This window comes from Alosa pseudoharengus, unplaced genomic scaffold (assembly GCF_046254945.1).
Source record: "Alosa pseudoharengus isolate Yale_2024_CS ecotype anadromous, Long Island Sound unplaced genomic scaffold, YU_APseudo_1.1 YU_APseudo_1.1_scf_1, whole genome shotgun sequence".
NCBI classification, from domain to species: domain Eukaryota; kingdom Metazoa; phylum Chordata; class Actinopteri; order Clupeiformes; family Clupeidae; genus Alosa; species Alosa pseudoharengus.
Genome location: NW_027468564.1, coordinates 57,223,051 through 57,249,234, shown reverse-complemented (window position 1 = coordinate 57,249,234; position 26,184 = coordinate 57,223,051). Strand labels below are relative to the sequence as shown.

Below are 26,184 nucleotides of genomic sequence, written 5' to 3'. Positions count from 1 at the left end.
TGTCTCGAGAAAAATACCTTCCTACAGAACAAATTCAATGTAAACCATTTCAATCTGTTCTTACAGGGTTTCCAGTTCAAGTGTTCAGAGTCAACGTAGATACTTTGTAGTGTAAAAGTATTTAGCGTAGTGTTCTACAAAATGTCAACTTTACATTTGAAACAATTTTTGTTTATCCCTGTGTTACCATTAACTCAATGTTGTTTTCTGTGCTACCATAAATGCCTTAGGGGCGCACAGGGTCTATAACTTGCCATAGTGTTTTTGTAATACAATGAAAGTACATTAGCTTTAAACCTGATCTGTTCCATCAGAGATACAACACTTCAAGATCGTACTGAATCCAGCTTTCATTGTTTGTGAATAAAACTTAGAAAGTACATGTACAGAAAATGCTAGATCAGAGCATTGTTGACTTTTGGTAAGTGCACAACTGCACATTAAAAGATAACAAACCTTAATTTGGTGTTATGCTTGGCTTTCTGGTACCAGACACCACATAGTATTGGTATAATTTAACTGTATTTGTCATATTTTGGATAGAAATATGCTTGTTTCAGTACAGACTCTGTTGATTGGCTGCTCATGTTATAACTTGTTGTGTTTCATTCTCTAATAAAGGGCTGTATTTTGCACTCTGGCGCATGGCGTAAAACTCGTTTTCCACCGCGCAAAGTGGTATTTTGCACGTTAATTTTTTAAACAATGCGCCCAGGGGTGTGGTAATTAACAACCTAGGGAGGGGCCTGGCGCATTGTCTAAAAATCGCTATTGTACACCTGGTCAGAAGTCTATGGCGAGTTGTTTATATGTTATTTTAAGAGCGCATTGTCAACAGTCATATTGGCAGGTGCACCTTCTATCATTCATGAACCACACCAGCGCACATCCATGCAAAACATTACAAATTGCACGATTACAATGGGAAACATAATTAGAATAAAGATATTACGAAATACTGTACATCTCATGATGAGTAGTTATTCATTATCATTTGCAAATTGGTAATGACGGTTAAAAGTGATTAGGGGAGAGGCGAGAGACACATATGGAGCACAGCTGAAGACGCACTGTCACGAGATATAAGCAACTCCTCTGCAGGATAAATATTGTTTTATTCAGTCATTTGAGCAATATTAGGGTAAGTGTTGCTTTTTCCAGCCTATGTTTTCGATGGTAACCCATTGTCAGTCAATAGTGAAAGTAACTGCATATAACTGTCTTGTCGTTGACTGACACCTTGGTGAAGTTAGTTTCACTTTGCCAATGAGTTCAAATAATAGACGAGTGCAAATGTGTGAAGGCTATGCTAGGTTTTAGTAAAGCATGGTTTAGGAATGACTATTCTATATGGTCTCGCAAGCAGCCTCCTTCAAATGCAGCGTTGAATGGCAAAATACAGATGCATTTATTTGACATATCGCGCTTTGCCCCGTTAAAGGGAATGACAGATGTCATTCTCATTGGTTTAAATTATGTTACGCCCCAAACACACCCATATGACTGACTGAAAAAACCTAGGAACACCTTGTTGCGCCATGCGCTTATGGCAAGCCGTTCAAGACAAAACGTCTGTCAAAATAACGCCTCCACGTGTAGATTTTTTATGGCAAGCCGTTCAAGACAAAACGTCTGTCAAAAGGACGCCTCCACGTGTAGATTTTTTACTTCTTCAGGAGTAAAAAATAGACATCTGAGCGTCAGCATATTCCTGCTCAAATCGGCGGACCATCGCAAACAGGGCTCGGGGGATTACTTTTCACAAGTAAGATTTAACATTATCGTACTATTGGTTGTATTTTGTGAATGCAATATTACCAGAGAGTTGAAAAGGAGCAAGGATCTTTGTTATTGTATGTAAATCGTAGCCAGCTAGCTAGGCTACTTGCTAGGTGTTCAGGTGTTCACCCGGCTATGAACTGAGACTTGATGAGTCATATTCCATAACACTGACTTACATTACAACTGACACAAGAATGCTATTGTATAAATGAATCAAATATTACTAATATAACATTGGCCGGCGAATTTTACACAAGTTGCACAGACTGTAGCCTATTATCGGGCAGTTGCTACTTGTAGCTTAGCTAGTAATAAGTGTGTTGGTGGTAGCTTCACTATTTCCTGAATAAAGTAACTTTTCAATAGCTTAACTTCTTTATATGAAGTAGCTTGGCCAAACAAGCTACACTTTTGTCATGTGAAATTAGCACAATTTAAAGTAGCTTCCTATGTAGTGAACTAGCCTACTGCTGTGTTTGTGTTACTAAGCTTGCTAAATTTGACTGGGGTGGTAGTTTTGTGTAGTGAAGTTTTATTTATGGCAGAGTAACTGATAGTTTTGCTCACTACAATTCCCAAGTAGCTTGCCCAACACTGTATTATTCACATGTAATTCACTCTAACAAAAATAAGATGCATCTCAAATCCCTTTTTATTCATTTATTTATTTTATATCTCCCCAGAACAACTGCCTTGCTCAAGGACTACCACGAATGAACTGAACGGTCTCCTCACACCCCTGGAACTGAGGAAGGTGTAGCTCTACATTGCATTACTGCAGGGCATCTGCTAGACTGTGACTGAATATTTGATTTATGAGCTCCACCTTCATCACCTTTTTGGTATGGCAACTGCTCTGCCCATGACCGGAAAGCACTGCAGAGGGTGTGAAAACTGCCCAACACATCACCGGTTCCTCACTCCCCTCCATCGAGGCCATCCAGGGCAAGCGATGCTTGCGTAAGGCGTGCAGCATCATCAAAGACTGTTCTCACCCCAACCACAGACTGTTCACCCCACTCCCCTCAGGGAGGCGTTACAGGTCTTTCTGCACCCGTAACCACGTAGCCTACTTGGAATAGCCTACCTAAGGTGTCTGAATGGCTGATCTCATGTAAATGTTTATGGAACCTTTCTGTATAAGTATATATACACTCTTTTGATCCCGTGAGGGAAATTTGGTCTCTGCATTTATCCAAATCTGTGAATCAGTGAAACACACACAGCACACAGTGAACACACAGTGAGATGAAGCACACACTAACCCCGAGCAGTGAGCTACCTGCTACAGCAGCGCTCGGGGAGCAGTAAGGGGGTTAGGTGCCTTGCTCAAGGGCACTTCAGCCGTGAATGTGGGCATGGAAGAGCAGTGCTCAACCACTTCCCCTGCCCACATGTTTCCTACTGATCGAGTGTGAGATCAGCCATTCAGACACCTGAGGGATAGGCTATTCCAAGTAGGCTACGTGGTTGAGTGACAAACCTGAGTAAATTGACTCAGAGTAAAAGAGCTGATACAGGAAACATGGTTGTGTGTATTTTAATATTCATAGTGGCTTAACAGTAATAGAATATTCTGATACTGTATATCATATAAAGTGATGACATCCCAGATCAAAACTGGGAACATAATCCATAATGTTTGACAGCATAGACAAAAACTGGCTTGATACAAGTTGTAATGAGTTAAATGTAGTTGTAATTCCATACACATTTTCAAGTGTTTTCATATTTAAGTTCAGTGCCATCAAAAATAAAGTTTGATAAACAGACATTGGTTTGGAATAAGTAAAGGAAATGGTGTAAATGGGTTCAATATCTGTTAGAAAAGTTCCATAAACACTGAAAAGTGCAAGTTTGTAGGTTTGTTTCTGATCATTAAAAAACAGACATTGGTTTTTGGCATAAGTAAGTGTAACAGTTCATTAATACAAGACAAAAAGGCCAGCATGTGTTATTTTAAAAACGGCTGAGATCAGCCCTGTTCAATGCAATCAGTAAATAATCTGGGAGTGTCTTCACAGGCTCAGTGAGACAGAGGTTACTGTCATGCTGGTGACAGTACATGCACAACTGGTGCATGTAATTTTCAGTGTTGGGAAGAATACTTTTAAAATGTAATCAGTTACAGAATACAGAATACATTCCCTAAAATGTAATGTGTAACGTATTCCGTTACATTACTCCATCTAAGTACCGTATTCTAAATACTTGGATTACATAAGCGCTGTTTTACATTTTATCAAGTGGGAAATCAAGCTGCTATTTCAGTTTGTAAGACCCACAGGCGATGTCAGCAAAAAACCCACAACTTAACTTTATAGGATAAACTGAAACATTATACATTTTGTTAATGCACAAGATCATCTCACAGAAATATTAGAATTTCAGTTCAAAAAGCCCAGAAATTCATATGAGAAGGATTCTAAAAGTAACCCCTTGTAATGGCCAAAGTAACTGTATTCTGAATACCACTCATTGAAAATATAACTGTAACTAAATACAGTTACTCATATTTTGTATTCTGAATACGTAATCCCGAATACATGTATTCAGTTACTCTCCAACACTGGTAATTTTGTATGTTCCCAGTCCACCTTGCTAAAATTGCTTAGATACACTTAGACTGAAAACAAAAGTGCTACAGACAGCAGGTGGCAGTACATAATGAAACTGGGTAAACTCCATAAAAGAGGACCGAGTCATTCAGACAGTGGGAAAATGGGAGACAGAGTGGCGAATGCAGATGATTAGATTAGATTCAACTTTATTGTCATTGTGCAGAGTCCTGTGGGGTATACTACGAAGCACGTTAGACATATCTAGGCTATGTAGACATATCGAGGCTTGACAAAGCCTTGACTCAGGGGTATACGTTAAGTGATACTACGATTGCAGTTATGTGATATATTTGTCAAACTAGGCTTTCAGCTCAGATCTGTGCGCGTTCTCGGTGTTGGGATGACTTTGGCCAATCGTGTAACTTGGAGACGCACAAGACCGCCTCTATTTAAAAACAATTACTTCCGCATTCATGAGCTATAGCTTAATCTACACTGTGGTGATTTTTTGTGTCTAACCTATAACATCAAATAAATCAATTGTCATCAGTTGTTGTATGGTATGCACGTCCATATTGGGATATTTGCACGCACCGCCCTATTAAAGCGCATTCGAGATCCAAAATGTTAGTAGAGGCGGAGCTCCACCTGTCAGATATATGACAGAATCCTACACGTGAGAGAACTTCGTTTTTAAGATAATTGATTGGTCAGTGTGCGGTAGATTACACGATTTGAGCTATAACTTAGCACATAACCTCCTCCCGACCAGGTTTGGTTGACAGCATAAGATACCATGGTGATATAGCGACACTAAAACAGATCCACTTTCGTGTCACAGCATAGTCTGGCTTTGAGCGCAACATACCTCGCTAACCCACTAATCGAGATTCGTAGTACACCCCACAAGTACAGAGACAACAAAATGCAGTTTGTGTCTAACCAGAAGTGCAAAAAAGCAGAAAAGTGCAATGTGATATACAAAGTAGTTGGTGCATAGACAGACAAAAGATATAGTGCAGTGTAGACAGTGTACAGTTGTTTTCAGAAGGTGGTAGTATAAATTAAATATAAGTATGTGCAGTGTATTAGCAGTAACCTTAGAAGAGCAGAATAAATATGGCCATGTAATAAACAACATGTACAGATATGTGCAATGTAGTGGCAGTACCATTATAGTAGTAGTAAGAAAAATATTAGATATATGCAGTGTATTATGCAGTGAATATATTACAGACAAACTGAATAAATATGGATATTTATATGGATAAATGTGGAAATATGGATATTTAGTATAAACCATATAAACAGATAAACAGTATGTACAGCTATGTGCAGTGTGGTAACCGTACCATTGTAGTGCAGAAACAGTAACATTATAATAGTATTAAGAATAAGTGTATGTGCAGGATGAAGAGCAGTAGAATATGGCTATGGATAAGTTTGTAATAAATAGACACTATGGATGGGATAGGGTAGTCCAGTTGTGAGGGGGTGGGGTGGGGGATGTCCGTCTCCTTGTTGTCCCTGTCAAGGCTGCCATGGTCGTATAGTATATAGTATAAGTATATACTCTACGACCATGGCAGCCTTGAGTCACCATGGTCGTGGACACCTCAACAAGCACAGACAAGGCGGGGGCGGGGGGTGATGGGGGCTTAAGTTCGTTGGATGTCACCGGGATGCAGAGCTAGAGTTTAGTAGGGTGACAGTCGCAGGAAAGAAGCTTCCTCTGAACCTGCTGGTTCAGGTGCGGAGAGACCTGTAAAGCCTCCCTGAGGAGAGTGGGGTGAACAGTCTGTGGTTGGGGTCAGAACAGTCTTTGATGATGCTGCGCGCCTTACGCAAGCATCGCTTGCCCTGGATGGCCTCGATGGAGGGGAGTGAGAAACCGGTGATGTGTTGGGCAGTTTTCACACCCTCTGCAGTGCTTTCCGGTCATGGGCAGAGCAGTTACCTTACCAAAAAGGTGATGAAGGTGGAGCTCATAAATCAAATATTCAGTCACAGTCTAGCAGATGCCCTGCAGTAATGCAATGTAGAGCTACACCTTCCTCAGTTCCAGGGGTGTGAGGAAACCGTTCAGCTCATTCGTGTCCTTGAGCAAGGCAGTTGTTCTGGGGAGATATAAAATAAATAAATGAATAAAAAGGGATTTGAGATGCATCTTATTTTTGTTAGAGTGAATTACATGTGAATAATACAGTGTTGGGCAAGCTACTTGGGAATTGTAGTGAGCAAAACTATCAGTTACTCTGCCATGAATAAAACTTCACTACACAAAACTACCACCCCAGTCAAATGTAGCAAGCTTAGTAACACAAACACAGCAGTAGGCTAGTTCACTACATAGGAAGCTACTTTAAATTGTGCTAATTTCACATGACAAAAGTGTAGCTTGTTTGGCCAAGCTACTTCATATAAAGAAGTTAAGCTATTGAAAAGTTACTTTATTCAGGAAATAGTGAAGCTACCACCAACACACTTATTACTAGCTAAGCTACAAGTAGCAACTGCCCGATAATAGGCTACAGTCTGTGCCACTGGTGTAAAATTCGCCGGCCAATGTTATATTAGTAATATTTGATTCATTTATACAATAGCATTCTTGTGTCAGTTGTAATGTAAGTCAGTGTTATGGAATATGACTCAAGTCTCAGTTCATAGCCGGGTGAACACCTGAACACCTAGCAAGTAGCCTAGCTAGCTGGCTACGATTTACATACAATAACAAAGATCCTTGCTCCTTTTCAACTCTCTGGTAATATTGCATTCACAAAATACAACCAATAGTACGATAATGTTAAATCTTACTTGTGAAAAGTAATCCCCCGAGCCCTGTTTGCGATGGTCCGCCAATTTGAGCAGGAATATGCTGCACATTGCTCTGGCATCTTGTTTCTTCTGCTGCAACTATAGCGGCTGCATTTCCTGTTTCCAGCAGCCAATGCTGTGTCTACTCTGGCACAAAGGCTCTGGCATTGCAGCAAATCACCCAGACGTCATTTTTTCACCTCTGACGTCAGACGCAAAGTTTTTGCGCGTGGCACACATAAAAATTTGACGTCTGACGCTCAGACGTCTATTTTTTACTCCTGAAGAAGTAAAAAATCTACACGTGGAGGCGTTATTTTGACAGACGTTTTGTCTTGAACGGCTTGCCATATGCGCTCCACGTTTGATAACGAAACCCCTCCCAATGTGAACTGGACATCCTACTAAATTTGAATAAACTTTTGACGAGTGCTTTAGAATGTCATGATAGGGCCCAAAGAGTGTTGATGGCGTACATCTGGCATATTTGGTATTTGAATATTAAAGCTGCAGTTAGCAAGATGTTTTTGATCATTTTCACTGAAACCATATGCTCCGATAGAACAACATAAATCAGCCGGTTTAAAAAAAATGCACTTCTACCTCCACCTAGAGCCTGTTATTTGTTTTGCAAAAATCCACAGCTCCCGGTTCTTCTGGTCCAGTCAGAGCAGGGCTGTGTGAGATCTGACTGTCAATCACAGTTTGGTGCAGTCTGGTGCGCACTGACGAGCACGAACGATGAGAGGTGCATGGTGGTAGTGGGGGAGGGGCATGAGAGTTGTAAACATTCAAAATGTTGGCTAAGTCCCCTCAATCTGTCAGACTTGCCAACTGCAGCTTTACATATTTTGAACTGTACTGTGGTCTTGTTGCATATGCTTTTCATTTCACATCCCAATTTCTGTACCTTTATTAGGTTCAAGGTGTCCAGTCACAATGCGGTGCTCTTGGAAAGTTGTCATTCTGATGGCGGTGGTCTCTATTATAGTCATCCAGTATGCTGTAATCAGATCATTCAGAACTATGACACATGACATATGTCCCTTTCTACACCCTGCAAAACACTGCCAACAACAGACCATCTTGAATCATCACTGGCCAGAAGAGAACCCTCATACTATGAACTTATCTGGGAAGACCCACGTTCTCATATTGGCTGCCACACGTTCTGGCTCATCATTTCTGGGGCAGCTCTTCAACCATCACTCCGATGTCTTCTATTTGTATGAACCTCTGAACCACATTCAGACTGCGCTGAACTCTACACATGCCAACCGAAGGATGATACTTGGGGCCAGTAGGGATCTTCTAAGGGGCTTGTTCCGCTGTGACCTGCACCTCTTGGAGGATTACATCAGGCCACAGCCAGAGAAGCACATCACAGACCAGCTGAAGCGCCGGGGTGCCAGCAAAGCCCTCTGCTCTCCTCCGGTGTGCCACGTCTTCAGCCCTCAGCTGGTGAATGTGACTGAGAGCCAGTGTGTCCAGAAGTGTGGCTCCCTCAATCTCACCCTGGCCTCACAGTCCTGCCAGCAGAGAGGGCACGTGGTCATCAAGACAGTGCGAGTGCCAGAGGTCAGTGATGTCAGAGACCTGCTGGAGGACCCTCGACTCAACCTGAAGGTCATCCAGCTGGTCAGGGACCCGCGGGGAGTACTGGCCTCCAGAATGATGACCTTCCCCCAGAACTACCCTCTGATGAGACTGTGGAAGATGAAACGCCAGAAACCGGAGGGTCTCAACCTCACACAGGAGCCCGTGTGTGAGGACTACCGCAGATCTGTGGCCACGGCCCTGAGACAACCTGACTGGCTGAGGGGAAGGTACATGCTGGTGAGGTATGAGGATCTAGCCACTAACACTCTTCAGAAGATCCAGGAGATTTTCAAAACCCTGGGATTGTCTTTTGATGAGAACATTATGGACTGGATTGAGACGAACACAGAAGGAAAAGGGGATTGGTCACCCATGGATGCGTATGGCACCAAAAGACATTCTGCCACTAATTCAGAGAGCTGGAGGTTTAAGATGTCTTTTGACATGGTTCAATATGTCCAAACCTTGTGTGAAACCACTTTACATCAGCTGGGATACAAAATAGTCAAATCATCTGAAGAACTGGAGAATGTTTCTCTCTCGCTTGTTGAGGACAGAACATGGAGACCTTTTCAGTGACCAATGAGATTTTAAAATAATCTTCACAATGATAAGAAGTCAGTTCTCTCTAGCCCTCACTGCCATTGTGGCCTCAGTCAGAGAAGCAAAGCCTACAAACATGCAGGTCTGAATTAATCACCTGCACTTGCAGATTAAATACATATTTTTTGTGAACCTTTTTTGTCAGAGAAGCAACGCCTACAAACTTGCAGGTCTGAATTAATCACCTGCACTTGCAGATTAAATAAATATTTTTTGTGAACCTTTTTTGTTTTTTGTTTGAGCATGAACAATATTGTGACACTGGCAATTAGAAAGGAAGTACACTTCAGAAATATCTACATACCCTTTGCATGGGCTTAAAAGCAAACAGTAGTGACAACAGGCCCGGCTCCACGGCTCACTCAACCCAAATCCACTAGTGATATCATCTGTGTTAAGGCACAGGAAGAAACAATAGACTTTACTGAAGTTTTCCACCTCTGATAATTACCCCCCCCCCAAAAAAAAAAAAAATCTCTGCCCCCCACCCCTCCGTTACCAAGAGCTGGAGCCGGGTCTGAGTGACAACAAATCTATTTGCTGAAGTGATACGTGTTTCTTACATGAATGAGGTTTTTGTTCCCTGTCCATTCTAATTGGTGCAGGGGAACTTTGAGTCAACCAATTCTAGTAATCATGAACCATTCTCAGTAAACAGACTACCTGATTGGTCATTTCCTTCAAACAAACTGTCACTGATTAATGTACTATGTCCCTCATAACTTTTAACTCCACATAGTGATCAATATATGCAAGGTTTTCACAGATAACATCTAATTCCTGAAAATATTCTCACAAAAAAGTCTAACACACATGCTCATATATCAAATGCTAATTACATTTATAATAAAGTAATTATGCATAGGCAATGGTTGATCCACTACAGTATGTTTGCTTATTTCAGCACATACAGATCATACATGCATCACATGCTACCTCAGACAAACAAATTGCGCAATGTAGGTAAGCCAACCTATCAGACAGAATAAAGTAACCTTTATAATGGGGGTGCTGACTACACCGAACATTATCTTCCGTATTTTCCGACTTCTCGATTGCAAAGGAAAGCATGCAGCAGTGGAAAGGGCAATGAACAGGCGGCCATATCAGTTCTGGCTTTAAGCTAATACACACAGCCCTCTCTGACCTCACTGGAGAGCTAATCGCTGCTCCTATTTTTGTGACCTTGCTGGGGAGATCTCAGGGTGACACAGGAACGCACACTCTCCTGTCATCATGAAAATCCCGACAATATGGCTCATTGCACTGGCTTGGACATGCATCAACATTCAGAGTGCAGGTATACAACTATGAATCCATAGACACATGTGTTTGATATATTACATTGCTTTTTCCAGATTTAGATCATCACCAACATTATTTTAATGATAATAATATCAAACATGGAATATAACCAAGTAAAATCTACACTAGAGATTTGTGTGTTAATTATATTGTGCCCAAATAATTGTAAATTGTTTACTATTTGGCCAAAAAATCAGTTCACATGTCTTGTTGTGTATACACCTACTGTGTAATAATCTTTGTTCTTTCTAGAGGTGTACCAGAGGGATACTGACCATTTCATCCAGGCTATCCAGAAGATTGAGAACTCTGGGCTGGATGTAAGCCCTCTGTCCATAGTAAGGAGCCTACGCAGGGCTGTCGGCCATGACGACACTTTCACACAGAGATTCCTAGGGGCAACTCACGGTGACAGTGACACCGCTATTCTGACAACAAACAACAGCAAGAATATCGAGGCATGGAGTTTAGAATTTCTGGGATTCTTTGACAAGGCCATCCACAATTTTGTGACAGATGCCCGTGAAGAGAGGGGTGTAGTTCTCACCCCGGATGGCACAACCGTGGCCTTGGAGCCCCTCCTGCAGGGCATAGAGGCTGGTCTGAAGGGCCGGTCCGAAGGCCGCCATCCCCAAGGCTTGCACTCCCTCACACTGGCCAGGACCCTGGGCCTGTCTTTCCTACATGCATTTAATTCCTCCTCCGACCGCTTGGGCCCCGATGGGTGCTGGGATAACGTTACTGCGCCCATGGTGTTCACACTCTCGAGTCCCCCCTCTCTCGCCACAGACGCTCTGATCAATGGGGGCATGGACGGCTCCATTCTGGGGGCGCTCCTCTCTGACGACACTAAAGCCGCCCCCAAACTGAGTGAGCTGCTGAAGGCCTACTACCACTTCCAGCTGGGAGAGGCTGGCCTGGATGGAGCTCCACTCATCAGTCCCATGCGCAGGGAGAACTACAGGAAGCTGGTGCCATCTTCCATCCTGGAGGGGATGGTGTTGGAGTTCCTGGCAGACCGAGAGCCCTCAGCAGAGATGAAGAAAGCTGTGAAAGAGGGGGTACAGGATTTTGTGCTGCGTTACCTGGGTAGGGTTTGGTGCACTCCCATAACTCACGTCCATGTTTACTTGCATATAATGCAATACATGACTGAAAAAGCATAGGTTCCTCTATTCTATTTTTACAGACATAGTTCAACAAATCTTAAACGTACTGTTTGTGTAGTTAGTTACATCAACTCTGGATCATGAATTCTGTTTGCACAATGATTCAGCTAAAAAAAAAAACTCTGAATACATACCTCAGAAGAAATGACATTATATTTATCAGCCAACATTCCTCATACAGACTTTGACTAAACCAAAGACAGTAGGAAATTGGTCCACCTGAACTTCAACGCTAAATCAACAGGCCTCTCTAACTAGAAAACCGATTCAGCTACTGAATTACAGATTTATTTAATAATGTAACATTCTATATTCTGTATGTTCAATGCATACACATACGCATTATGTTACATGTTGCACATAGATGTCCAATACTAGTCATAGTATAAGTGTCCATAAAGGTGTATATTACATAGTAGCATGCAGTATAAAACCAAAGATGCAAAATGTATTGTTAACTGCCATGGAGTTGTGCATTGGTGAAAAAGAAAAGCATTGGACTTGCACTGTTAGTGTGGACTAGTGAAGTCTGAGGAGTATGTCTGGGTTTGTTTTTCTCTCAGATTGCCCACCGATGATCCCTCGTTGTATGTGGGGGGCTAAAGCATCCAAGGGGATTCCTGCGAGACTCTCACCCCCCCTACACTTCCTCTATATTCACCACACGGAAACTCCCAGCAGGCCTTGCCTGAGCTTCCAGCAGTGCTCCCGGGACATGCGAGCCATGCAGCGCTATCACCAGGTGGAGAGAGGCTGGCAAGATATTGGGTACAGGTCAGTGCCCGCTTCTTTACTCTCTCCTCTCTCAGTATTCTGAGATGCCCCTGTAAACAAACCCATTCTGCTTCTAATACCACACAAAGTCCAGCAATTCATTACTAACTTAATAATTATGGCTGCAAAATAGATCATGGCTAAATGGCATAAATAATTATGGCTACAGCCAGTAGAAAATGCTATCACTACAAATGAATCATTAGTGTATCGTTGATGTCAAGATCTCCAAAAGTGGTTTTGGCTGTTGTAGGGGAGGAGTAACGCTGTGTGTTTCTGCAGCTTCGTGATGGGATCTGATGGGTACATGTATGAGGGTCGGGGCTGGGGCAAGCAGGGCTCCCACACCAGAAACCACAATGCCTTCGGCTACGGCATCGCATTCATCGGCAACTACTCGGCCTCTCTGCCAAGCCGGCACAGCTTGAGTCTAGTCCGCCACCGTCTGGCCACGTGTGGCGTTACCGGACGCTTCATACAGGCCAACTACACAGTCCAGGGTCACAGGCAGGTGGTGGACACCACTTGCCCAGGGGATGCTCTTTACTCTGAAATCCGCACCTGGGAGCATTACGGGGTAAGTTGGTCATGCATGGCTGATGGTTCAGTTTCGTAACCTGGTTTTCCGTTGTCTTGTCTTGTCGCTGCACGCTGATGCTGTTTACTCTCTTTTATAGGACACAGAATCTCCCAGAGCAACACACAGCTGAAGAGGATCAGAGAACATTGCAGGGACATCAATTCTAAAAAACAATCTGTCTGATGATACTAATAGTGCGATGTGGGTATGACAATGGTACATGGAAAATAAAGACCAAAAAAAAACATGTTTTGATTCCGGTGCATATCAATCCTTCCCCGTGGCAATAAAGCATGGTAATCTGTGAATGCTTGTTCATTAAGTAGCCTACATGTCTGAAATGCACATGATGTACAGTTTCATGTAGGCTGCATGTACATGAAACTGTAGGCATCCCCTGAGGGAGTTTTAGTAAACAGCAAACGGTATGTAGAATCATCAGCACAGGAAGTGGTAGGTTTGTGGAACGCGATGAGAAAGGAAGCATCGTTACACTGACAGGAAACTGAAACTAACAGCCACTGAACATCGCTACACACAACACATTTAGGTCCTCAGAAGTACCAAATACAGAAAAACAAAATCTGTTCAAAAACATCAGAAAAGACAGGCCAAGTAATATCACTTCAGTTATCTTACTGTGATCATCACATGGAACAATGACTTTCAATTACTTTTCAGAGCTGTATGTGTGTGTGTATTCCACCTTCTAAAACTTCAGAATAAACTCAATGGATAGGCACACCACAACATCAACACTTTCAGAATAAACCCAATAGATAGGCACACCACAACATCTTGTCACTCAAACACAGAATAAACCCAATGGATAGGGACACCACAAAATCAACACTTGATTTTGAATGATGCTCTTTCAGCTCTTCTTCTGAGCTTGTCGATTTGAATACTCTGACTGGCTCACGTCTACTCACTGTACATGTCCTGTGGTAAGGATGACAAGCAAACCACAGGGTCTGAGGGGGGGTTTGAGAGGTCTCTGCACTTCTGTGAGTTAACTGTATTAACTCATTAACTCATTAAGTTAACTTATTAAGTGAGTTCTTTTGATTTATTTCTTCATTTCTATTTGCTGTTCTGTATACTAAAGAGATCAAACAAGGTCACTTCTTGATTGGGTCATACAGTCATCAAAAAGGAGGAACACTTTCTCTGGTTGAGGGGAAGAGAGGATTTCGCTTTGATAGAGAGAAACACTAGAAGTGGTTTTAAGGTTAAAAGCAGACCTGGGAAACCTAGGGACATTGAAAACAAACATATAACCACACTGCAACTGGGTGTGTAAGGCAAACGTGACAGAGGAAGGAGGCATTAGAGAAGGTGTCACGCATATGTCTAGAACAGGAAGAGGTGAGAAAATAAGCCCATCAACAGAGAGAACAGTACTGCCTCCCTCGCTACCCACTGCCGAGCACGCCGAGTTGTTGACTTGCTTCTTTTGCCCTTCAGGTAGCGTGATAACACCTTGTGTGCAGCAGTGGAGGCAGGTGCGCACATAGCATGGGCATGAATGAGGAATCTGAACCCGAACACGCCACAGTGCAGCTTAAAAAAGAGGAAGAGGTGGGGAGCGGCGAGAAGGACGCCCCGCTGGAACAGCCTGCCGAGCCGCAGGAGGATGTCAACCTCCTCAACGCGTACGTGTGGCACACGGGAGCCAAGCCGCCCGCCGACACCTCGAAGGCTGCAGGTGGAGGAGGAGGCCAGGGCAGCATGGAGCGCCCGGAGAAGAGCACCAAGTGGAGCAAGATGCAGAACTGGCGCAAAGCCCACAGCGAGGACCCCGGGGACAAAGTGGCCGCCAGCAGCCGTGGGGGGGGGGAGGAGAAGCCCAAGCAGGAGAAGCAAGGCGCCCTGAGGAAGAACCCGTTCCGGAGGGCCATGTCCGAGCCCCCGGGGTCACTGTTCTCCGTTCTGTCGCCATCTACCTCGGCAGCCGCGGCCTCGGCCTCTAGTAGCCCAGCTCCGGTGGCATCGGGCTCACTCAGTCAGGAATCAGCGCAGAAAGGCAAGTTCATGAAATACCTGCAAAACGTCTCACGGAAGATCAAGAGGCCTCGACTGCAAAGCCGTAACAGCACACCAATCATTGAGCACGGTAAGAAACTAAGACACTTGGCTTTCAAACTGGTTCTTGAGGCTTTACCTCATCTAAATGGTCAGCTCTAACAAACTGCAAGGGCAAAAAGATAAGCTATATCAAATTACATTACAGAGACAGTGAGTGTTGCCAAATGAGCCCAGTCTGTACAGTAGGTATGTAAGAGCGCCATCTTGTGGATGAAGCTACATGAGATCACAGTTTGAACTGCAGACAAAGGGCCCTGATTTGAATGATGCACAAATTGCTAAGTCTTAAGTGTAACTATTTGCTAATTTAACACCACAGGTAACATTGCTAAGTCCGTTCAGTGCTGCCACAGGCAACACAATTGTTCATGCACAAGATTTTTGGTTGTTGATAGACTTTGCACTTATACAACTTTAGGGTTTGAAACTCTTTAGTAGAATAATGACAACATATCAAGAGATAACATGTTCATATATGGAGTATTAATACTGAAAAGATTCAGTACATTCACACATTCAAGTCGGGATCTTTAAATACACAACCAAAAACAACTTCAAATACACAGCCAAAGTAATTGCTAAAACCACACACAAATAGAATTATATTAAACCAGAATGTGTACAGAACTCTCTGTAGCAGTTACAAAGTGGTACACATGAAGGGAGAAGTAAGACAGGATACGCGTGTGAGGAAATCGACAGAGGAGAAGAAGGCGAGGACTGTTGAGATAGCATCAAAACAACTGCGCAGTCAGTTTTCTGGAAACAGGAGTGGCTCTGCTGTAGATAATGTTATCTAGGCTTTAATGAAAAAGATTGAAAATAAACATAAGTGAACATGCGTCATTTCTTACTTACCCAGTCAAACGAAAAAGTGGACGATGATGCATGCAGACACTCAGACTGAAGACATGTAAAAATAGCAACAAGAAATACAACATTAGCATTTCAAGTGTATTAACGAATTAGCATTTCATTTCACTCGCATGCATACAGTATATTTAAATATGAATGGGAATATACTGTGAATGCAGCTTTTTTTTTACTACAAATGTAAAATTTCACCAAATTGTTGGGTCATTGCCACTGGTCATTGACAAAAGTTATTTTAAAGACACATTTTAGAATCCCACTATGCCTCACATATATTAGCAGTAATTTCACATATACACAGGAGGGATGTTACATTCCAGCCCTCACATATATTAGCAGTAATTTCACATATACACAGGAGGGATGTTACATTCCAGCCCTCACATATATTAGCAGTAATTTCACATACACACAGGAGGGATGTTACATTCCTTGCGCTATTCATGCATTTCATCAGGTCCCTTGCCACTATATAAAATCAAGCACCTATTTCTGAATGCAGATGCACTGCATGGTGCTTGTACCTGTGGCAAGGGGCCTGCTGAACCCCATAGGTAGGCTAGGGGATTTCCCCCAGTGGCCAATCTACAGCCTATGTATCGTCAAAAACAAAATCACAAACAAAAACAGCATCAACAGAACAGCCTCCAAAAACCATTTCACTGGAGTTATCAAGCAGGCGCCTTCTATTTCATTGAAATAATTAGTATAATTGAATGTGTAGCCACATTTGTACTTATTGCAATTGTTATTTTCCCCCGCAATGTGCATGTTTAGTAAAAGATTAAAAACTGGGAGACAAAGGAAAGAGAACTGAATCCAAAGATTAATATAAATGCAATCATATTACAGGCACATTTCTGTGACTACAAAGTGTGCTGTCAAACCATATACAATATACACCTTGCATATGTCTTGTCATGCATCCCTATGATGTTTTCAAAACGATCATCAAATATTTGAAAACAAAATTAAATGTTACAATTTGTACATCAGCACAAAATAGCAACAAAACAGATGGAAAAGAGCATGTCAGGAGGTGTACCCTACCTGTCATTAAGGGTTTCTTTTCTCTTCAGATGTGACTGATCCAGAGCCTGTAGCTGAGAGCATGTCAGGAGATGTACGCTACCTGTCATTAAGGGTTTCTTTTCTCTTCAGATGTGACTGATCCAGAGCCTGTAGCTGAGAGCATGTCAGGAGATGTACGCTACCTGTCATTAAGGGTTTCTTTTCTCTTCAGATGTGACTGATCCAGAGCCTGTAGCTGAGAGCATGTCAGGAGATGTACGCTACCTGTCATTAAGGGTTTCTTTTCTCTTCAGATGTGACTGATCCAGAGCCTGTAGCTGAGGACTTGGCCAGACTGTCCTGGGTGCCTCCGCAGGACGTCCCTGTGTGGGACATCAACAGCTGTGAACTGAGAGATGGACAAATTGTTATTAGAGAAGATGAGGTACACACACACACACACACTTTTTAACTTTAACTTAATAACTTATTAGTGATGATATTTTTTCCTCGGTCCTCCAGCCAATGTTACGAACACGCAACCGTGTCAGCAGCTATGTGTCCAGCCTCAGCCTCCAGAACCTGGCAGAGAGCAGCACTAACCTGGGTGAGTAGCCACAGAGCCTTTAGAGAACAGCTGCTGCACTTACTACATGTTGAGGGATGACTTTATAATATACCGTAAGATGATTTGGTCCAATATTAGTTCCATATTTATTCCAGCTATGAGCCATATAGTATATCTTCCTGGCGGTAACCAATTGTAAAAAGAAAATATTTTACAGAATGCGATATGCGATACCACAATGTTTTAAATGAATCTCAACAGTTGTTTGCATGTAAGAAGGATATGAAGATGAGAGAAAATGTAATCATTGTATTAAAGAATATTTTTCCAAAACATTTCAGAATAATGAAAAGGGTCTATTAGACATTTGACCTCTGAGATGTTAGGTAAAAACATCCTGAGGATAAACTGAACTCAAACCAAAAGATTATAAGCCGCTGACCAAACTTGAAAGCATCAATTTCTGGGTGGTTGTAGAGGAAATGGTTGATGTGATTAAGTTGTCTGTCAAATCATTTCCTCTATTTGAGGGAGATTGTATCTCACCCGGGTGTTCAGGGGGTGCATCTAGGGCAGAATGCTAGTTGAGTTTGATGGCTGGCCTGCAAACACTGCTAGAAGTAACTGTGGATATGAAGTGAATCTTTTAAACATTTTAAAACAAATTTTCAATTATGGGGTTCAGACGCTGGATTGTTTGTGGAGGAGCATTAGGTAAGTATGCGTAATCCTTTCTGGCGATCCTATATCTCTATGTTTGCTTATAAATGAGCATGGTGTAAACTAAGGGGGTTCATTAAAAGCTAGCTGTGAAGGATGACCGTGTGGAAGTGTCATGGATTGTATTATAATTTTGAGTTACAAATGTAGGAGACAAAGTCCAAATGAAAAGTGTATGAGGCCAAGCCTCCAGCACTCATACTTAAAGACGGAGATGAGAGGGACCGTGTGGGAGCTGTGGAAGTCTGAAACTTCAGTTGGCAGTGAAACTAAGCTGATATAATGTTTCATGAGTGATACCTGGACTTAAGCAGTAGTATTTGCGCACTTGTGGAGTCTGCAGTAGGCTGACGTTGCACCCACCAGGCAGAACCCACATCCTGTATGATGCTTTTTCAGCTCCTGTGGTTTGGACGTCTCAAAAGAGATCTCAGACAAACAGGAATTAAATGTTCCTGAGATTAACAACATTATTTTGCAAAAGAATTTGATCTCAACAGTACCTCAACGGTGCCTCATTCTGCATGTGTTGTAAAGAAACTAAGGTCACAAGGGTTTAAGTTTTCAGTTAATACACCCTGTAACGGAAATGTGCAGGGGAAATGAGTCGTCTTCCCTCGCTGATTTTAAAATACAGTCAGGCTTTATAGCGGTCAGATCTCTCCTTCTCCATTTAGTCATGCTCTGTGTGTTACTGTTTCATTCTGTCCTGTAGAATGCACCCCAGACCATGTGGCCCCTGCAGGTGGTCAGAAGAAAGGCCAGGACCGAGGAGTCCAGGTTAGTGTGCGCCTGAGCACAAGCTCTCCACTCAGAGATAAGGCGCTCTCTGCTTTTATGAGCATAATGAGCCTTCATTTCCTGTGGGCATGCATGCCATATCCATATCTCTCCACCACATTTCTGACATTCTGCTGTGTTTTGTGCTCCTGCCTATCCCATCTTCCCTGGCCTGCAGGCAATGATCAAGCGTCGCTTCCAGCATAATCTACATAAGAGCAACACAAAACTGGACACAGCTGGCAGGTACAGTGCCAAAATATTTATAACCACACTGAGTCTGGTAATTATTATGGTATATATGGTATTATTATTATGTAAATAATAATCTATTATTATGTATTACTATTATGTAAATAATAATAACAATAACAATACACCCTCACAGATCCCAGGGCACCTTTGGCTCCAGAGAGTCTCTGTCTGTTCCAGTCACTGCTGCAGAGAATCTGGATCTCAGCACTGATCTGAGCACCATCATCAGACCAGTCCACAGCTCCATTTTGGGGGAGAAGTATTGCTTTGAGGTATCCTCCAGACTGGCTCCAGAGCAGTGGCCTCAAGCTTCTCCTTGTACATATTTGATCATTTTATGCCCTCACATGCCTTACCTTATCTGCATTTGTACAATGCTTTTACTGTTAAACTGCATTTTAAAAATCAGTATTTAGTCAAATACTGTCTATAAAGGAATCGGTTATTATTATTTTTCACCTCCCTTGCTATTGTTTAACTCTGAGTAGAACATTGTGTTTATATAGAATCATGACCATTTCTATATCTTCATTTGAAAGTATAGTGAAGGAGTTTTCAAAAACCAATGTGCTCATTTAGGTCATCAACTCAGAGAACAACCACTGCTTTGGGTGCACTTCAGCTGCAGAAAGAGACAGGTGGATTGAGAACCTGCGACGCACTGTCCAACCAAATAAGGTATTATGTCCTCAAAAACAGCCAATAGCCATAAAAAAGTAACGATACATATGTGTAATCTAACAAACATAATGATTGTATTTAAGGACAACTGCGAGCGTACGGAACACTCTCTCAGCTTGTGGGTCACAGAGGGCAAGGCCCTGCCCCCAAAACGCCGCTACTACTGTGAGCTGCATTTGGACGGCACCTTATTTGCAAAAACCACAAGCCGTGACGTTGGCAAACCCACTCAGCAGGCTGGACAGAACAGCGATGGGGGCACGGGTGCCGCAGGACTTGGGCCAGGGGGTCAGATCTTCTGGGGTGAACTCTTTGAACTTGACAACCTTCCTCCTGTCACAAATATCACTTTGCACCTCTTCCGTGATGGGGATCCCAAGAAAAAGCGACATTCCAAGGATGAATCCTACTTATATCCTCTGGGCAATGTGACTCTGCCTCTCGCTGACATACAGGGACGTGCCTTTCAAGAGAAATGGTACCCTATAATTCCCTTCAAACCACCTGGTTCTGGCAATGGAAAGGACCAACTGGGACCCCAAGCCTCCCTACGGATTAAGGCCCGCTTCCAGAACCTGCGAGTTCTGCCCATTGAGAGATATAAGGAATTTGCAGAGTATCTCACATTGAACTATGTGGAAATGTGCGGCAACCTCGAGCCTCTGTTGAATGTGAGGGACAAGGAAGAGTTGGCTGGTGCATTGGTGCATGTCCTTCAGAGCATTGGCAAAGCTAAGGTAAGTTTAAGCCAGCGAAAAATATATGATTGTGTAAAAAGAATAAAAACAGCAGGCAAGCCAGACTTAAAAGGGCACTTTTCTAGGATTTCCTGATTGACCTCGGAGGTGCAGAAGTCCAGCGCTTAGGTGAGAAGGAGGCTCTAATTTTCCGAGAGAACACCCTTGCGACCAAGGCCATCGATGAATACATGAAGCTTGTGGGCCAGAAGTACCTCATTGACACACTGAGTAAGTCTTCCATTTTCTGTGACCTCATGTGGGTGAATCCACCCAGCTCCAATCCAATCCAATCCAATCCCCTCTCTCTCATCGTAAGTGTTTTGTCCAGCACCCAGGATTAGATCGGGATGTGCGTGCGTTTTTTCCTCTTTATACTGAATCCACCCAGCTGACACAGCTTAATGAGCGGCTCTTCTCTTCACACAGGAGACTTCATTAGTCAGCTGTATGAGTCTGCGGAGAGCTGTGAGGTGGACCCCAGGAAATGCCCCCAATCTGATCTGGCCAATAACCAGAGGCATCTGAGAAATAGCTGCGAGAAGGTGGTGCAGAGAATAACGGAGATGCACAGGTCAGAGTCCTGTAATGACCGATACTGGAGACCCTTACTGGAGTGACAGCTACCAGTACAGACTGGATGTGTATTTAATCCTGCACCATGACGAGCCTTCTGATTATGTCCCATTTCTCTCTGAATCTGACAGCTCCTTCCCGGTGGAGCTCAATGAGATCTTCTCCAACTGGGTGGAGGAGTGTACAGGGCAGGGGCGGCCGGAGATCGGCCAGCGCCTCATCTCAGCATCGCTCTTCCTGCGCTTCCTCTGCCCGGCGATCCTCAGCCCCTCGCTCTTCGGCCTGATTCAGCCCTACCCAGAATCCTCCACTCTGCGCGCGCTCACGCTCACAGCCAAAGTCATCCAGAACCTGGCCAACTTCACCCAGTACATATGTTTGATTCTTTAATTTTCATTTTAGCTGCCTGTCATTCATCTAGTTTGACGCATACATCCAGCTTTCAATTAAATATACTTATCTGAATTTTTGATTTTTTTGTGCAGGTTTGGTGAGAAAGAAGAGTACATGCTCTTCATGAATGACTTCTTGGAACAACACTGGGAGCGTATGAAGGAGTTTTTGCAAATGGTCTCCAACCCAGACAGTGAGCTTGACATGGCACGCTTTGATGGTTATGTGGATCTGCCACTACGGCTGGCTGTTCTACACAGCTTGTTGGTAGACATCATTGGCTCCATGAAACAGGTAAGGTGGCTCTACTCAAAACAGATGTCTGAGTGCTTCCCTTCTGACCGATTATTAATGCACACATTTTTAATTTCACTAAATGCTATGATCATACTTGATCCAAATAAAAAACAAAAAACAGATCTAACACAACAATATGTTACTGACTGTGTACTGCTTAGGACACCATAGACAACCTGGAACCCCTCCCTACAATCCTGAACCAGATCACAGACCACCTGGGTCCAGATGCCCCTCGGATCACCGTAAATAGGTGAGGCGGCGTTCTACTTCACTGCATACTGGACAACAACAAATTTGTATAATGTATCAAGCAAAAGTCCTGTAACTAATGTGGCTAAACTGAAAAGAGTTGTTGTTATTGCTGCTGTCCTGATTTTCTCTGTACTTTATTTTACAGCTCTGGAAATTCAAAGCCCATCTATGTGCCTCCCAAGGACCTCAGTAAATACAGCCCCCATCATAATTCTATGCAGCAATTACCTGAAGCCAAGCAAACGCCAAGGATGGAGAAGCCAAGGAGACAAGTGTCCAGGACCAGAAGTGTCCCAAGCAGACCGATGCACAAACAACCCAAGAAACAGACTAGCACTGAGAGCCTTGATCGTACCGGGATCGCACAGGATCCTCCATTGAAGATTGACCACGAGACAGTGAGTCGAAAAAAAATAACTACTCTTAGCTCTTTTACTAGATACTCCACTGTGCATTCTGTCACCTTTTTGTAATGGAGGGTGTTTTCAGTAGATTGACATTCAAATGGACTGCTCAGCGCTCAGTGCTGAGTTTGTAATTGTTTTTACTGCTACTTACAGACAACAATTCCTTCCCAAACCTACAGGCTAAAGGCACTGACCAGAGTTTCTTTGGCAATGTCTTCGTCTAGATTAGTCTGGAATGAGTATTAAATAATAAGTAATGAGAGATGCTGTCAATGTCAAGTGAGATCATTTAATGATTTCCCTGTATTTCAGCCAAAAGGACCAAAGACCCTGCCTGCCCCTGTGCCATGGATTATTAACAATGAAGGGACATATCAGATTCCACTGGAGCACGAGCAAACCAGCCTGTTGGACAAGGTGACTTCCTCTTCTCTTTGCACACTGACCTGACCGTGGTTAACTTGCCATTATCTCTTCTTACGTGCAAATGACCAAGATTGTTTCTTGTGTTGCATCACTGTGCTTGCAAAAGCCAACACTTCTCATTTTTTTCTGTGTCTTACACAAATGAGACAAACAATGTTGTAACAATGTTGTAATGTAACTTTCCTAACGTCGCTGCTCTTGTGGCCAGCACTCGCAGGAGTTGTCAGACCTGCGGCTAGGAGTGGAGCAGGTGACAGAGCGCGAGCTGGAGATGGCCAAACGTCTGGAGGACTTCATTGTCCAGAGTCAGGACCAAAATGCAGTGCTGCAAGCTGAGGTCCATGAACTGCGAAACCTGCTTGCTATGCGTGAGGAACAGCTTGCTAGTGCCACCTTCAGGTAAGCGAAGGCAGAATCAATGAAAGGATATTAACTAAAGAAATGTACCTTTTGGTTTCCTTGAAGAGGTCCTTATAAACATGTGACTTCTCCTTGCATGCAGACTTGGGGTTATAGAGGAGGAGAGGGAGGAGGACGAGAGAAAACTCAGCATTGCCATAGCAGCAGCAGAACGGATGAATGTTTTGGTAAGAGAAGTTCCCTATGTCAACACAAGGTGCTTTACATATAATCCCCTTCTGCCTCATCCGTCTGATTAAACATGATTTGTAATTCTCGCATTAACAGGAAGAACAGTTTGCCGGCCTGATGCAAGATATGCATCAGTTTAAAGGCGAAAACTCAGAAAATGTGAAGGACACACCATATTATGGAATCGAGGATCAGCCTCAAATGAACAGCAACTGATTTAGGCCACTGCCAAGCTATAGCCATGGGTTGGTTTTACTCTGACTATAACAGTTCACTTCCATTATAATGTATTCAAAAGGCATAAAAGAAACAATAACATGTATGTGTAACAAAAACATAACATTTAAATGTAAGATTCAAGATTTTTCCTTTCTATTTTTTATGACTAATAAAATGACTAAAATCATATATGAGTGTTAGTATCATGAGATGCATCAGAGACACTACACACATCCATACAGTAATATGGAACTGTGTTCAATTGAATTGAAATTGCACAACAGACACAACTTCTAGGCCATCAAAAATTTGAATCTCCTCAATATTAACAATATACATGCACAAGCTGCTTGTCAACTCACTATCTCCAGAATTAAATGTAATCATAGGCCTTTATGGTGGGTTAGATCTAACCTTTTGTGTACCAATAGCTCTCTGTCTTCAGAAGTACGAAATTTGCTCAAATCAGATTTGTACAAATAAAGGGTTTAAAGGAGAATTCCGGTGTGATTTTGACCTAAAGTGTTTTGAAACATGATACCGAGTGTGAACGTATGTCTCATAGCCCATCTCGGCTTGTCCCCTGCACTCCGAAATCTGGCGCTAGTTAGCCGATGCTACCAACAAGGCGGTCAATGGTGGTGCCTCGGCATCGGCATAGCCATGCAAATAAATCACTGTTTTACACCATTTACGAGGCTCAATGTATCTCCACACTTCATTGGTAGACTTCCGAGGGCCCTGACATTTAAAACGAGACATTGAGAACTTTGAAAAAGCACTGGTAGTTTACTTACAAGACGATTTATACAGACAGTATCTTCTCGAAGTTTAGTGTTTGCAGCCATCTTGAATTTAGTCACGATAAATCGAGCGACGAGTAAGAATGAACAGGTATGATAAGGGATCAGATTCCAAAAATAATTCCGTGGAAATGCATGGATTCCAGTTGCTGCTACTGGAAGAAACTGTAATCCATGCATTTCCACAGAATTATTTTTGGAATCTGATCCCTTATCATACCTGTTCATTCTTACTTGTCGCTCGACTTATCGTGACTAAATTCAAGATGGCTGCAAACGCTAAACTTCGTGAAGATACTGTCTGTATAAATCGTCTTGTAAGTAAACTACCAGTGCTTTTTCAAAGTTCTCAATGTCTCGTTTTAAATGTCAGGGCCCTCGGAAGTCTACCAATGAAGTGTGGAGATACATTGAGCCTCGTAAATGGTGTAAAACAGTGATTTATTTGCATGGCTATGCCGATGCCGAGGCACCACCATTGACCGCCTTGTTGGTAGCATCGGCTAACTAGCGCCAGATTTCGGAGTGCAGGGGACAAGCCGAGATGGGCTATGAGACATACGTTCACACTCGGTATCATGTTTCAAAACACTTTAGGTCAAAATCACACCGGAATTCTCCTTTAAGGTCCGACAGCACCCCTACCACCTGTAATCTGGGCACGTTCAAAATCAGAAAGGTTTGCTCCGGTTTGCTGATTGAATTACATGTTTGGTCGCAAGAATCGTAACAATGTGCGACGATATGCAACAGGCTTTTGAGGTAGTTTTCTCTTGTTTGAGTGGTGTATCAGAGGTGCTATCAGCATTATAAAAAGTCCATCAGCACAGTCCACCCAAAGTCATTTACAGATTAAAGACACGAATGGAACAAACAATGGCCTTCTCAGAGTGCTTGGAGAACAACTGAGTGTTTATACGCTTTGCAATGTTTTGTCAATCTTGAACTCAGCTTAGGGTTGCGTTCAGCCCTGACAAAACAGCAAAACGCTTGATTCAACATAAATGGTGATGATGTCCCTTTGATAAAATCAATGTAAATATATTTCATTTTCTTTTTCAAGTGATCATTCCTATAAGTGACTTTAGTTTGATACACTGTGGGCACTGCACTATTTAACACAGCCGGTAATGTACCTATGCACAGCGTGATATACACACCATTCTGACCAAACATATTGTTCAACCCGGACAGAGTAGCAAACCGGTGCAAAATAATTTGAGATTGAACATGCCCCTGTCTATTGGCGGTTGAACTGCTCCAATCTGATTGTCTGTTGGAATCCTGAAATTTGCCTGGTTTATGGAATCCTGTAAT

General features: G+C 42.8%; 3 protein-coding genes across 5 annotated transcripts; all 3 read left to right on the top strand.

The window, feature by feature from the left end:
• Positions 1 to 8,090: 8,090 nt before the first annotated feature.
• Positions 8,091 to 9,335, top strand: LOC143115412 (carbohydrate sulfotransferase 1-like). The gene has a single exon (XM_076277469.1). It carries the CDS (start codon positions 8,097 to 8,099, stop codon positions 9,333 to 9,335), a length of 1,239 nt encoding a protein of 412 aa, XP_076133584.1. The 5' UTR covers positions 8,091 to 8,096.
• A 1,260-nt stretch (positions 9,336 to 10,595) lies between these two features.
• Positions 10,596 to 13,436, top strand: pglyrp2 (peptidoglycan recognition protein 2). The gene is made up of 5 exons (XM_076281169.1): positions 10,596 to 10,659; positions 10,917 to 11,753; positions 12,397 to 12,607; positions 12,890 to 13,184; positions 13,285 to 13,436. Exons 1-5 carry the CDS (start codon positions 10,596 to 10,598, stop codon positions 13,315 to 13,317), a joined length of 1,440 nt encoding a protein of 479 aa, XP_076137284.1. The 3' UTR covers positions 13,318 to 13,436.
• A 995-nt stretch (positions 13,437 to 14,431) lies between these two features.
• rasal3 (RAS protein activator like 3) lies at positions 14,432 to 24,251 on the top strand. 3 transcript variants are annotated; one of them, XM_076294758.1, is made up of 18 exons: positions 14,432 to 15,303; positions 17,474 to 17,604; positions 17,682 to 17,766; positions 19,163 to 19,227; positions 19,406 to 19,473; positions 19,616 to 19,754; positions 20,062 to 20,160; positions 20,247 to 20,900; positions 20,987 to 21,131; positions 21,330 to 21,474; positions 21,608 to 21,844; positions 21,962 to 22,163; positions 22,328 to 22,419; positions 22,567 to 22,819; positions 23,141 to 23,245; positions 23,472 to 23,653; positions 23,757 to 23,841; positions 23,942 to 24,251. In XM_076294758.1, the coding sequence occupies exons 1-18, from the start codon at positions 14,706 to 14,708 to the stop codon at positions 24,059 to 24,061; spliced, it is 3,405 nt and encodes a 1,134-aa protein (XP_076150873.1). In that variant the 5' UTR covers positions 14,432 to 14,705; the 3' UTR covers positions 24,062 to 24,251. The 3 variants fall into 3 exon arrangements, with proteins under 3 accessions (XP_076150873.1, XP_076150863.1, XP_076150882.1); XM_076294748.1 differs by having other exon boundaries at positions 14,433 to 15,303; positions 23,463 to 23,653; XM_076294767.1 differs by lacking the exons at positions 14,432 to 15,303; positions 17,474 to 17,604; positions 17,682 to 17,766 and adding an exon at positions 17,816 to 18,441 and having other exon boundaries at positions 23,463 to 23,653.
• Positions 24,252 to 26,184: the final 1,933 nt, after the last annotated feature.